The sequence below is a fragment of the Cebus imitator genome, unplaced genomic scaffold, assembly GCF_001604975.1.
Source record: "Cebus imitator isolate Cc_AM_T3 unplaced genomic scaffold, Cebus_imitator-1.0 Scaffold829, whole genome shotgun sequence".
Classification (NCBI taxonomy): Eukaryota; Metazoa; Chordata; class Mammalia; order Primates; family Cebidae; genus Cebus; species Cebus imitator.
In genome coordinates this window covers 115,142-126,757 of record NW_016108144.1, presented here as the reverse complement: position 1 = coordinate 126,757, position 11,616 = coordinate 115,142, and the positions used below count along the sequence as shown (strand labels likewise).

General features: G+C 38.1%; 1 protein-coding gene and 1 non-coding gene across 2 annotated transcripts in view; both read left to right on the top strand.

Annotated features, from left to right (window-relative positions):
• Positions 1-460: 460 nt before the first annotated feature.
• LOC108297694 (POTE ankyrin domain family member J-like) overlaps positions 461-11,616 on the top strand; it is a 35,263-nt gene continuing 24,107 nt past the window's right edge. Inside the window, exons 1-6 of the mRNA XM_037735536.1 lie at positions 461-804; positions 2,904-3,018; positions 3,179-3,352; positions 6,181-6,287; positions 7,857-7,994; positions 10,441-10,511. Of these exons, the coding sequence (XP_037591464.1) occupies positions 506-804; positions 2,904-3,018; positions 3,179-3,352; positions 6,181-6,287; positions 7,857-7,994; positions 10,441-10,511 (904 nt within the window). The 5' untranslated portion in view covers positions 461-505. The remainder of the gene's footprint in view (positions 805-2,903; positions 3,019-3,178; positions 3,353-6,180; positions 6,288-7,856; positions 7,995-10,440; positions 10,512-11,616) is intronic.
• Positions 9,234-9,340, top strand: LOC119469778. The gene has a single exon (XR_005198619.1). It is a non-coding gene; the product is annotated as a U6 spliceosomal RNA (small nuclear RNA).

The window sequence follows — 11,616 nt, the reverse complement described above, 5'->3', positions numbered from 1 at the left end:
GCACGCCGCACGCGCACGCCGCACGCGCACGCCGCACGCGCACGCCGCACGCGCACGCCGCACGCGCACAACAGCTTGGCTTGCCTGTAACGGCGCATGCGCACGCACCGGCTTGTCTTGCCTGTAACGGCGTGGCGTGGCTTTTTGGTCCTGGATTAGCTTGGCATTCTTTGCTTGGCTTCGTGTACCTTGCTTGGATTGGCATTTCTTCCCTCACATTTCTTTGCTGGGCTTGACCTTTTCTCTGCTAAGCTTGCCATTCCCCTGGCTGGGTTGGGTGTTTCCTTGGGTGGGCGTGGGCGTGGGCTTTCCCTGGGTGGGTGTGGGCGTGGGCTCTCCCTGGGTGGGCTGGGCTGGGCTCCCCTGCTGGGGTTGGAAGGCTTTGGCTGGGATTGACGTTTTTCTTCAAACAGATTGGAAACCTGGAGTTTCCTGCTAGTTGGTAAAGCTTGTTGGTAGAGGCGGTCTGCTCGCTGCTACTGGCCTCCCCGGCTGTTAAAAGCAGATGGTGGTTGAGGTTTGTTCAAAGCCGGCTGCCTCTGCTATGAAGAAGCCCTTTGGTCTCAGGAGCAAGATGGGCAAATGGTGCTTCCCCTGCTTCCCCTGCTGCAGGGGGAGCGGCAAGAGCAACGTGGGCACTTGGGAAGACTACGACGACAGTGCCTTCAAGGAGCCAAGGTACCAGGTCCATCGAGAAGACCTGGGCAAGCTCCACAGAGCCGCCTGGTGGGGTAAAGTCTCCAGAGCCGATCTCATCGTTATGCTCAGGAGCACTGATGTGAACAAGAGGGACAAGAAAAAGAGGTAACTGGGCCTCGTTGAGAGGAGGTGGGATGTGTAGGGATGGTGGGGTAGTGCCCTACTGGTGTGGGGGCGGTGGTGGGGTGCCTGGCTTTATCGCCTCTGCAGGCCCCACACCACCTTGGGTGTGGAAACCTCAGAGGGGTCAGGGCACAGGCCTCTTTATGAGAAGCAACACAGAAACAAAACCTTTAACTGACTTCCAATCAAATTATAATTGCCTTCATAGAACAGTAATAGACTGTCTTAAAGTGATTTAACTGGCAAAATTATATCATTGTAGCAGATTATTTTTAATGTACACATTTGAAAACAATGTTATATACATTATAGAAAGGTGTATATTCAGAACTAAGTCTCATAGTATATCAACTTCTGGCTAAATATTCTTCAAGTAATATTCAAAATGCATTTCTTTTCAGTGTATCCTATGTAAATATGTTATTTACTGAGAAACCTTAGAAGGAAAATAAATGGGAAGATGGTTTGTGTCTTTGAGTAGGAAGACCCATTTCTCTTAAGATACGAGCTCTTCCTGTGTTTATCACTTTTAACTATCACTCTTCGCTTTGAAAATAGCAAAGTTTTAGCGTTTTGAAGTTACATATGCTGTCTTTTATTGTGATAAATTAATTTTTATAGCAGAATAGGAAAAGATTTGCTTTTCCAGATATCAAAATTTGAGTGTGCTATTTCCACAAATTGTTTATTAACAGTTGAAAAGACATAAATGAATAGAACAGAATAGGAAATCCAGAAACACCCAAATATATGTAAGAATTTAGCCCTTGATAATGGTGATGTTTTATATTAGTAAAAAAAGAATTCATAAATGAAATGCGTGCTGTTTGGAGAAACCTAGCTAGATTTTTGTCACAAGAATAAGTTCCTGGAGTATAGATTAAAAATTTTAAATACCCAAAAGGTGAAAAGTACCAGAAAAAAACACAAATGCCCATATATATATATAAATACATGTATAAATATCTATGTATATATATATATACACACATATATATGTGTGTGTTTGTGTGTATACATATGTATATTTAGATGGAGTCTTGCTCTGTGGCTCAAGCTGGAGTGCAGTGGTGTGATCTTGGCTCAATGTAACCTCTGTATCCCAGGTTTGAGAAATTCCCTGCTTCAACCTCTCAAGTAGCTGGGATTACACATGCCCGGTGATTTACATACATTCTATAAATCTCAGTATCAAAAAAAATGAACCTTACCTATTCATTTAAATCCCCAGTTTTCTTTGGCTTAAAGTTTTTTGAAAACCAAAGTAAGAATTAGTTTTAGAAATTTGTTTTTGTTTTTACCTTAGCCCTCTTATTTCATAGTTCTGTAAGAACTAAAATTTGTCTAAATGCCAGTCATCAGACTAGAACTGCACCAGGCTTGTTATACTATAGCACAGTCTACCTAATGTAAGGCACCAGGTATTGCAAGATGCCCCATTACTTTATGTCCCAATTATAGTAAATCATGAATTATAAGTGGTATTCCAGTGTAAGAAATGTTTAAACATGGAAACAATGATCATCTTAGAATCACTAAAATAGAATGTTACCTGTAATCTCTTAAACATACCCCAACAACGTGTAGGTATGATGGTATAATCTCACTTAATTTAAATGTTGTCTCTAGTAGTTGTAGTAAAAATTATATCTAACAATTATTGAGCTGTTTTTTGTGTTACGAACTATTCTCAATCTTTTGTGTAGAGTCTCATTTAAGTATCACAGTGGTTTCCTGTGAGAAAGCTACTATTTTCATTCCCATTTTATTGATGAGGAAATTGAGAGAAAAAACAGCTCAGCAACATCTAAGAAGTGGCAGCGCTTGAAGTAGGATTCCAGCCCAAGTTGAATGCAATCCAAGGGCTATGCTCTTTCTGTTCAGATAGGCTGCTCTTTTATTCATTCAGTGAGTAATGAGGGATAATGAAGAAAGTAATACCGTACTTTCTTCAAAGGAAAATTCGGTGTTTGTTTTGAAGGCAGAGTAATAGCCTATTTAGTGTTTGCAATGACATGAATGGTTGAGGTGGCTGTAGATAATGCACTACAATTTCCTAAAAAGTCTTCTCGCTCTCATAGAACTGCTCTCCATTTGGCGTCTGCCAATGGGAATTCAGAAATAGTAAAACTCCTGCTGGGCAGAAGATGTGCACTTCATGCCTTTGACAGCAAAAAGAGGACAGCTCTAATAAAGGTATGCAGTAGCCAACTATATCGGCATGAGATGTATTTGACTTCAATACGTAGAATAAAGATGAGTTTTCTTATCTAAATATAACTAGTTGGTGAAACCCGTGGAATATTTATTTCGAATTCCTAGGATTTATAATTTGTTTTTGGTCTAATACTGACAGGCTGTACAGTGCCAAGAAGATGAATGCGTGTTAATGTTGCTAGAACATGGCACTGATCCAAACCTTCCGGATGTGTATGGCAATACCGCGCTACACTACGCGGTCTACAATGAAGACAAATTACTGGCCAAAGCACTGCTTTTATACGGTGCTGATATTGAAGCAAAAAACAAGGTACAGATCTACCAATTTGATTTTCAAAATACTGAAATGCAATTGTTTTTAACACTGACGTCCTGAGTAAGGGTCAGTTTTCCGTATTTGGAAGCTCAAGCATAATCTGAATGAAAATATTTTGAAGTGACTTAATTATCTAAGATTTTATTTTAAGTATTGTTAATTTAAAGAAGCATTAGAGAGGGTCCAGTTTTTGTTTTTTTTAAAATGCACTTACGGTAAATTGTTTTTTTAAAAAACACTGAGTTTGTAAAAGGTAATACTTATTTTTTTCAATTTTTCCCTCCCAGGTTTTTGGTTTTTTTCCCTAATGATTGTAAAATAATACAATTTGCCCTGGAAATAGGTTTTACATTAAAACTCCAAGAAAATCAAAACATATTTCAGCGAATAGAAATCCTGTTGCTTTGACAAGTTCCTAAAAAAAAGTAATAGCATGAAGTGATGTATCGCTCACTGGCAAGGCTTAAGATAGTTCTGATTGTTCATAACAGAGGAATGGAAAGGAGAAAAGAGAGCAATCAGAAATATCAAGGCCAGTTTGGCAATTAGGTAATGGAAAGGAAAGACAATAAAAAGGTTGTTGGTGTGTGTGTTGTTGTTGTTCATTCATTTGTGTGTGTTGTTGTTGTTGTTCATTCATTTGTTTCTTCGTATGGTGAAGCAAAGTTCTCTTCAGTTTTAGAGAATGACAGTTTTCAGTTTGGGAGTGGGAGTTAGCAAGTTGTAAACTGCCCAGAGATCAATTTTAGGAGGCCGCTGAGGAACCAGATTGTCAATGAATAGGTGGTAATGTAGTGGGAAACCCTTGAGAAGAGGGAATAACAAGTACTTAACTGACTGTATACTATTCTATTCTGGTAGAAATAGCCAAGTAGAGTCTCAACTCTGCTTTCAAATCTAGAATGTCTTGATGGAAAGGTGGGAGATCAGTAGCTTATAAGTACGAAGATCAAGTTGTATTTTGAGTTTACTAGACCCTGTTCTCCCCTTACCCAGGAAAATTACGTGGTGATTTCAGCAAATGAATCTCTCTCCTACTCTTTTCTCTTTTTGGCCAAATCCTGAAATGATAAAGGGAGTTGGTCATGTGGCTGAGGACACTGAAGTAATTATCTATTGTACTAGTTTTCAGCTAGAATTGTGCATCCCAGTAACCTGAGGAAAAATTTTAAATAATCTACCACTCTAGGCTCTCCCCTGAAGATTTTCCTAACGTAAGTCTGATAAAGCCTGGACATGTATGTTTAAAAATGTTTCCTTGAACCAGGCATGGTGGTGCACGGCTATAGTCTCAGCTGCTAGGGAGGCTGAGGTGGGAGAATTGCTTGAGCTCAGGAGTTTGAGTTTATCCTGGGCTACGTAATGAGACCGTGTCTCTAACAACAGCAAGAAATTCCTCAAAATCTGGATACACACCTGCTTAAGAACCACTGAATAGATAAGTGTAATGTGTAAATTCTTACATCTCAGAAACGGAGCTATCTCTAGAAGAGTTGGAGTTGGAGTTGGATATGTGCTCATTCCTTTACACCTTTAATTTCCAATAATAGTAATTTGACGACTTCTTTTTTGAGAGGAGGTCTCTGTTTTCCAGGCTGGAGTGCAGTAGTGCTATCACAGCTCACCACAGCCTCGACCTCCCCAAGCTCAGGTGGTCCTCCAACCTCAGTTTTTGTATTTTTTTTTTTTAGTAGAGATGGGGTTTTTGCCATGTTTCCCAGGCCAGTCTTGAACTCCTGGGCTCAAGCGATTCACCTGCCTCAGGCTTTCAAAATGCTAGGATTACAGGTGTGAGCCACAATTCCTGTCCTAGTTTGAATTTTATCTCTGTGATTGGGACATTAAAATGAATATTATTGGCAGTATCAATCAGCTTACAGAATAATAGCTTTTACTTCCTACCTTCAGTTATTCGCTGCCATTCAGAAGGTCTTTTTGCAGTGAGTATCTTTCAATAAGTAGAGGATGGTCCTCTCAGGATTTTGTGTCTCTACTCTTATCATTCAGGTGTCACTTATTATTCAAGTGCTTAGGGCAATAAGTTGTTATTAAGAGCAGAGTTTTCTCAAACATTTAGCAAATTCTAAACCGTTTTGGTCAATTGAAGCTGTATTATCGACTATCCAGTATGTCTCTTAAGTTTGTAGAGCATTGGGCTAATCAGGATAGCAGTTTTAAAACACTAAAAATCATGGAGTTATTAAGAATACATATAGGAATTCTGTTAATTTAGTTTCAGTAGTCCTATGAACTGATTATTTAGTTAACAGTCTGAAAAAATTAAATACAAATAGATTTTAAATGAATAAATGTTGGAAACATTCTTGAAATGGGCAGTATGAGTCTTAATAGCAATTTTTATTGCACATTGGAGCTTGATCTTTAGGTGAAACATGTGAAACTAAAAAATATTTTACATTCAAATTCTTGCTTAATACCCAACAATTTGTCTTAGGTTTTGAGGATATAGAGATAAAAGATACAGCTTCTGCCCTCAAGAAGCTCTTTGCTTAGATGGGAAAAAATTATTATCATCCAATAATACTGTGCCAAATGCTGGCTTAGAAGCAAAGATTCCTGGAACCAATAAATGTTTAAAGTCAGTTTCTGAGATGATCAGAGTTAATGTGGTGAGGCAGAGGAGGAATGTCTCCAAGGGAAGGAGCGATGTGTGGGAAAGCACAGAAGAGTAAGAGGGAAGTGACTACAATTTGTTTACTTTCTATGAGTGTAAGTTTATAGGATCTTATATAGTTTTCAGTTCAGTTGAGAAAATGTAATTTTTGAATCAGATATCATTTTTGCTTTGCATTGTTTTACAGTGTGGCCTCACGCCACTTCTGCTTGGCATACATGGACAAAAACAGCAAATGGTGAAATTTTTAATCAAGAAAAAAGCTAATTTAAATGCCCTTGATAAATTTGGAAGGTACAGTTATTTCTTTTAACCTGTCTGTTGTTCTAGAGTGATAGCAGTCACTCATGTCGTAAATATTCATAAGATTAACTTATTGTGACATAGTGATCAGGATTAACACAAATCAGTTAAGTAGAAAAAGAGTTAAACTGGGCAACATAAAGAACAGTTTTAGTAGGATTCATCTTATTACATTGACTGATGTTATTATGTGACCTTTTTGGTTATATGATTTTATGTTAGCTAAATGGATTTCATATTAGTCTCATGAAGTGTGAACTTTAATTTTTAGTTTACTTTATGACTCAATATTGAACTTCTTACCCCTTTCTAGTAGTTTTTAACCTCTGTGTCATATATGCTTTTCCACTAAGTATGCTGTATTCAACATCAATAGGAGTTGATAATCATTTTATGTTTTGAATGACTCTGCTTTAATTTGCTTTCTTTGAAGGATATTAATGTTAGCTTATCCCTACATGACAATTGATACTATGGGTTCATCAGCTTTTGTTTTATTTCCAGTGTATTTTTTTTTCCCATTTGTTTATTTTATTGCATTTTAGGTTTTGGGGTACATGTGAAGAACATGCAAAATTGTTGCATAGGAACACACGTGGCAGTGTGATTTGCTGCCTTCCTCCCCATCACCTACATCTGGCATTCTGCTATCCCTCCCCAGCTCCCCACCCCCCACCGTCCCTCCCCTATTTCCCCCCAACTGACCCCAGTGTGTAGTGCTCCCCTCCCTGTGTCCATGTGCTCTCATCGTTCAACACCCGCCTATGAGTGAGAACATGTGGTGTTTGATCTTCTGATGTTTTTATTTTTAATTGGTATGGAGAGAGGGAGTAAGTTAGTTTTAAGTGGATATACTTTTCCTTTAGTGAAGGCAAGCAAGCTGTATTTGGGTGATAAAAGAGCAAGGCTTGGATTCAGACAAGACTGGGTTTAATTCCTAGCTTTCTTACTTGCTAGATGTGTGACCTTGGAATGTTATTTACCACCAAATGTGTTGTCATATGTGAAAAGGAGAATATGTCCTTCAAAATTGGCTGTGCATAAGTAAGAAAGATGTGTATGTACAGCATTTAATTTAGTGCCCAGCTCATGCTTATTGGCATTGTTAACTGAAACAACTATGACCACTATTCTCCCCGTTATTAATATTACTGCTTTCAGCATGCAGATAGCTCTTATGTAATCCCCTAGCTGATTTTCTATTACACCATATCAGTCTAGGGAAGCTGGGAAGAAATCTTCACTTAAATTTTTGTCCACTTCAGATAAGTGGCCGTAGCATAGTTTCTTGCCCATCAAAAGCCTTTAAATTAGTAGCTTCTACGATGCAATATCCCACTGAGATAAGAGGTTTTCTTTTTGTCCCTTCCTTTTAACCTTGGTGGCATTTTACAAAGATGAACACTTGGGCACCCAAGATGCTTATGTCTTTTAATACATATAAATATTTAATTATGTTTAATTCTGCATGAAGAGGCAAGATATTAAATTGGTAATGTATACTAGATTAGCTTTAAATTTTACTATAGTTCTTAAGGGAGAAATTCTCTGTCATTTTAGAACTGCTCTCATACTTGCTGTATGTTGTGGATCAGCAAGTATAGTTAGCCTTCTACTTGAGCAAGATATTGATGTATTTTTTCAAGATCTGTCTGGGAAAACTGCCACCGATTATGCTGTTTCTAGTCATCATGACATGTAAGTGTTTACATTAAAATGCTAGTTAACACTAAATTGAGGCTTAAAATATTTACAACAATTGTATCTTATCAGGTGAGATGTCATAGTTTGGCTCAGGTGGTTTTAGAGTGGCAGTGAGTTAGTCCCCTGCTGCAGTTAGAAATCAAACAAAAAGCTAGACTGGTAACATGTGCTAGTGCATGCTGGATTCGTTATCTCAGCACTTGTAAGACCTTTATGTTTAGAGATCCCAACATTGTTCATTTCATCCAAGAATAAAACCTATGCATGAGATTAAAAAATAGTGTAACATCTTTGATTTTTCTGATTAGTTATTTGGGTCTTGAAATGTCCAGTTTAGCAGAAAATCTTTTACTGTCTTCTGAGAACTATCTTCTACGTACTCCTTGAATTTTTCAAGAACGAACGGGGTTCACTAAATCCAAGGAAGGCAATCCCTTTATCAAATCAGAAGGAGGAGAAACAAAGGACATTCCAATCATTCTGTTGTTTCTGTTGATTCTGTTGCTGCATTATTGCCCCTGAAACTGGTCCTGCTGCCTGATAATGGTTGACCTTTGACACCAAGATGCCCCTACTGATTCAGATCCCTCAGGTCTTCATGGCGATCCATACAGAGACTTTGAAGTTATAGCATGTTTCAGTTCACATACCTATGCTTATGCTCAGCCATTATTGCCAAAGAACCTACTCTGGCAGTGTGACTTTATCCACACACAAAGTGAACCAATTGACCCTTACCCCCATATTCAGAACCTGATGTGGAACCCACATGTCAGCCTAGACTTAGCTGATACCTTCATGGTAAGAGATTCTTTGAGGCCCGTGTTGGTCTTTTATCTAGCAGATGTTCATTGGGCTTGTTCTAAATGGTCAGAGAGGTTGAAATAATGTGGCAGAAAGAGATCAGTGTTTCTTTCTTCTTTGCTACCAGGTCTGTACCCTCCCACACCTTTATATCCTGTATAGTACCTTAGGCAGTAGAAAGTCCCATATTAACCTTCCCCCGAGCAGCAGACTCCCAGTTGTGGTTGGCCCCTGAGTGATCTGTTTTACATAATAATGACAGTTGCCCAAGCTACTTGCATCTCTACCTCAAAATTTAAAAATATTTTCAAATTCTGCCTCCTAGGAAGCCATTGAAGAGAATTCTCAGAATCTCGAGTAGGTTAGGTGGACTTAACAGGACCAAACCTTATCCATGTCTCATCACCAATCGTGTAAAAGTAGGGCTTTGTGCTTGCTTCGGCAGCACATATTCTCAAATTGAAACACTACAGAGAAAATTAGCATGGCCCCTGCATAAGGAGGCTGCACAGATTTTTGAAGCATTCCATCTTTTGCACAGTCACTAGAATGTCATTTGACTATTTGCTGACTAGCTGTAAGGAAACTGTTTGAATAAAGGAAAATGGGTGCCATCAAAATATTGAAATTATGATTTGCACTACAAAAATGTCATGTAAGGTGGTCTATGAGATGACACCAGAACTGAATAATGTGTCGGGTGTTATGTGCAAAATATGTCGTTAAGTGTGTATGTCAAAACTTAGAGAATGTCAACTTGCAACTTCTTCATGGAACCTAAAAAAAAATGAAAGTAGGGTTTTGGTCTCCCATGTCAGCTGGATATGAACATGGGTGTAAAGCATCATCCTAGCAAACATCTGCTGGTTCACAGTTTCAGTTCGTAGAGAAGGATCATTGGTCCAAGCCAGGTCTTACATCCATTGGTTTTTCTGCCATTAGTTTCATTGATAAACTCCATAATAGTGGACAATCACATCACCTAGTTTAATGAGATGTTTATCAATAAATTTAGTTACAAATTATGAAATAGTTGAGATACCCTAAATTATAAGTCACAAAGAGTAGGACAACTAATAAGCAAAATTAGGACTTAATAACATTTTCTGAAAACAGCAACATTTTCATATTAGAACCTATGAACAAAATACAGATTGGATTTTATTTGGGATTCCAAGATGATTTCAGTTGTAAAGTTTAGGAAAAGATTATTCCATTGCTTTACTGTTTCTCTAAGCATTTAAAAAATGATATCTTGTTAAATCTTTATAATAACCTAGTGAAATAAGGCAGCAAAGTCCTTACTTTGTAGAAGAAGACATTGAGCCCAAGAGGAGCAACTTGTCCAAGAACAAATAGCTGTTCATTATGGAGCTAGGACTTATGCAGAGTTGGGACACTTTCCGCCATGTCAGACTAATGCAAGTTAACTTACGGGTCATACTGCCCTCGATTTATGAGTATTTCACCCTACACTTTTTCTTTCATTAGAAGCTTTGTGAGAAGCTTCTAGAATGTACACATAGGTAGATGGGATAATATTCTGATATTTGAAATACACTAAGCATTTTACATTTGGTAAGTATTTTTTTATCTCAGTATTAAAATAGTAATTTTATTACATTTTTATACACAGAATTTGCCAATTACTTTCTGACTACAAAGAAAAACAGATGTCAAAAAACTCTTCTGAAAACAGCAATCCAGGTAAGACTTCTGATAGTGAATTACTTTAAGCCAGTTGTTGCCAACACTTTTGGCACCAGGGACCAGTTTTGTGGAAGACAATTTTTCCATGGACTGGGGAAAGGTAGGGGTGGTTTCAGGATTACTCAATCACATTACATTTATTTTACTACTTTATAGTATTAATACATTATAATATATAGTGAGATAATTATACAACTTACCATAATGTAGAATTAATGGAAACTCTGAGCTTGTTTTCCTGCAGCTAGATGGTCGCATCTTGGGACAAAGGGAGACAGTGACAGATCATATGATATGACATTAGATTCTCATAAAAAGCACACAGCCTAGATCCCTTGCAGGGGCAGTTCACAACAGGGTTCATGCTCCAGTGAGTATCTAATGCTGTCACTGATCTGACAGGAGGCAGAGCTCAGGCAGTAAGATGAGCCAGGGGGTGTGGCTGTAAATACAGATGAAGCTTCCCTGGCTTGCTTTCTGCTCACTTCCTCCTGTGTGATGAGGTTCCTCACAGGAACCAGTCTGTGGCCTGGGAGTTGGGGACCCTTGCTCTGGGTGGTCCTACCATAGATAAAAAAGTAAAAGTAAGGATGTTTTGATCACAAAAGAACTGTGAAGCACTGGTCCTATAACATACGCTTGTACCAGCAAGATATCACTATTACTGACCTCATTTCTCCTAATTTGAAATGGAAAGAGATAGATTTACTTTGTTGCAACGAGGTGTTTTCTTCTACCTGCGGGTTGTCACGATAACAGTAATTTTGTTAGAACAAGATACTCTGCTACCATTTGTCAAAAGGTTGTCATAATAAATATACAAATTGTCCAACTCTGAGCTTAGCAGATTGTAATAAAAGTACAAAAATGTTTCACAATAACAAAAATGCTAGTATGCTACCTGGATGTGGACACAGAATACATTGTACAATCCAGACTGTATGAGGACACCTTTAATTTAGCCATCTAGTTATCAAAGAGCTTTTGTAAGTTACAGGAGACAAAGATGGAATAGATGTAGTTTTGATCTTGAAGGTGCTTATAACAGAACTGTCTCTATTTCATTTTTTTGCTTTTTCAACAGAATTTACAAGGAAAACAT